Source organism: Macrobrachium nipponense, chromosome 1, assembly GCF_015104395.2.
Source record: "Macrobrachium nipponense isolate FS-2020 chromosome 1, ASM1510439v2, whole genome shotgun sequence".
Classification (NCBI taxonomy): Eukaryota; Metazoa; Arthropoda; class Malacostraca; order Decapoda; family Palaemonidae; genus Macrobrachium; species Macrobrachium nipponense.
The window spans coordinates 152452831-152455330 of record NC_087200.1 but is presented as its reverse complement, the minus strand read 5'-3'; the positions used below and the strand labels follow the sequence as shown (position 1 = coordinate 152455330).

The window sequence follows — 2500 nt, the reverse complement described above, 5'->3', positions numbered from 1 at the left end:
TAAGCTCCTCTTCACTTGTCAAGCTGTTTTTCGTTCTGTTCGTTATGATTATAAGCAAAACCCAAAAACTGCCCACACGCGCATTTCATTAACTGGAATTTAGGACGCACTGAATACAGAAGAAACCGACTTTGAAGAGTTACACTTACACTACCGTAAAACATAATTCTGTGTAAACGTCGATCCAGTGTCAATCTGTCCCAAACACTTCAAACTTAATATTTACCGACCCCACACAAATGAAGTAACCCGCAGAACATGGCAACCCCCATAAAAACAGAGAGCAACGTACCTTCGTAAGTGAGGAAGACCACAGGGAAAGCGCTTGCGCAGGACAAGGCGAAAACCAACAAAGCGATTGAGCGATGCATCATGTCGCGTTTGATTCAAAGTATTTGCACTCTTTAGACGCTGAACCTTCACAGCTCGGGAGTGTGTCCACAACTGATTCCGATCGCTCTCCGCCGCGGGTATTTGAGTTGCAGACGGACCCCCCTCCTCTCTCTCCACACCATCCATGCCCTCCTCCTGTCCCTCCGCTCTATCCTTTCCCTCCCCAACTCGCTCTCCCCAGACAATTCCCCTGGCAATCCCCCATACCCACACGTTTCCTTCATGAGTAACAGCAGTCTGTCCTCCCCAGGCAAGGCTGCCTATTCAACAACCCCCTCCCCCCGCCCTCCAGCAGCGTAGTAGCCTAAAGCTTAGCCTTAGACTGACCTCAGTACCCATTTACCTTTGGATATTTCCCTCCCCCGTCCTAATAACAAAAAAAAAAACATACCTGGTCTATTTTAATTATGTCCCTCCCATTTCCTCTTCTAAACACTACCGTCTAACATCCGGTCCACTAATTTATTATGAAAATTAGCAAAAGGCAGCTATGATGTAGCGTAGACACATATATGTACAAAAAGTTTTTTATTACACCAGACTTTTTGTGGGATGTTAATTTGCATCGTCCTACTTCTAACTAATATCTATGTAACACGCAACCATCGGCAGTGTTATTTATTTTGCTTTTTCAAACCCTTTTACTTTAGGCGGTGGTGCTGATTACAGATGATTAGCTTGAAGTAACGTAACCATGAAATTAACCAATAAAATGTTAAGTACTCGCCTTCTTTTGTATGCATATATACAATACTTTATCATTTATATATATATATATATATATATATATATATATATATATATATATATATATATATATATGTGTGTGTGTGTGTTGGTGTGTGTGTGGGTGGTGTGTGTGTGCGTGTTCGTGCGTGCGCGTGTGCGTGCGTGTGTGTGTAGTGTGTGTGGTTGCGTTTTCGTGCGTGCGCCGTGTGCGTTAATTCGGTCGTGTGGTATTAAGGAATAATGACTTGTTGAAGACCCTACTAAGTAGAAATAAGGAAACTTACAATAAATAACAGAAGGGAAACGTAAGTAACTATAAGACAGGAGTAATTTAAGAAAGGGCTACACCTGTGCAAATGAATGAATAGATGTTTAATGTCATTTTGGTAACAGAATAAATCACCGTCGTAGTATTCCAGGAGAAAGCCATCTCTAGGCCAGTTTTCAGCTTAAGACAGTCAAGTGAGAACTTTTTTTGCTATTATTGCCCGGGCTGCTACTCTGATAATTTGGTATATGGCGCGCGCACGCACGCACACACTCACACACACACACACACACACACGTAAATATATTATGTACATTCTTTTTTACGTTTTCCTCAGAGGGTCCTAGATATTTTCTCTTTTTTGGATCTATTTTTAAGTATATAAATTAACCATTGAGTTCCGTTTTTTTCATTTATCATACTCTGTGCTTTCTTTAATTAAGAGATTAATATAATTTAAAGGCTTTGTGTTTGAGGTTGCTTTGAGTATTGCATCAAATAAGAAAGAAGAGAAACATTGCAGGTGTTGTGGAAGTACTCTGTAGGTCTACCGCTGACGACTGGCTGACCTTGAGAGCTTTTTAATATTTATGCCAGAAAGACGAGAGTTGAAAGGTAGCAACTGCAGTTACGAATGCACTCGGTCGCCTGGCTGAGCAGGCGCTAAAGTATGTTCATCCATAGTACACCAAGGCAAAGGACGAACTCCAGGTTTTTCTTCACTTTTAATGAATCCTTAGAATTTGTTATAACCAATAGCCTATCGTTATTTATTAATACACATTCGTAGGAACAAGTCACCAAGATTCTCCCTTTTTAATGAAAAGGGAAAGAAGACCATGAAGAAGAAAATATGATGAAATATTGACAAGAATAATTGGAAAAAATATAAGAAAGAATCATATAGGAGCGGTTTTGACGAAAACATATCTGTAACGGAAATTCCATTTTGAAATCCATTCGTTTAGAAGGATTATGAGTTTGAGAGTTTCATGGCTTCAGTATTTATAAATGTCGCGATAAACACAAGGAATATGAAAGCCAGATGAATGCTTAAACTATAAACATTTTGATGGTACAAATATTGACAACGCTTTCCGGATACAATTC

General features: G+C 39.8%; 1 protein-coding gene and 1 long non-coding RNA gene across 2 annotated transcripts in view; one reads left to right on the top strand and one right to left on the bottom strand.

Moving 5' to 3' along the window:
- Positions 1-464, bottom strand: part of LOC135219763 (uncharacterized) — a 25870-nt gene extending 25406 nt beyond the window's left edge. The window contains exon 1 of the mRNA XM_064256810.1: positions 293-464. Coding sequence (XP_064112880.1) covers positions 293-374 — 82 coding nt within the window. The 5' untranslated portion in view covers positions 375-464. The remainder of the gene's footprint in view (positions 1-292) is intronic.
- LOC135220306 (uncharacterized) overlaps positions 1-2500 on the top strand; it is a 233735-nt gene that overhangs the window by 84365 nt on the left and 146870 nt on the right. The gene's annotated exons all lie outside the window — the stretch shown is intronic.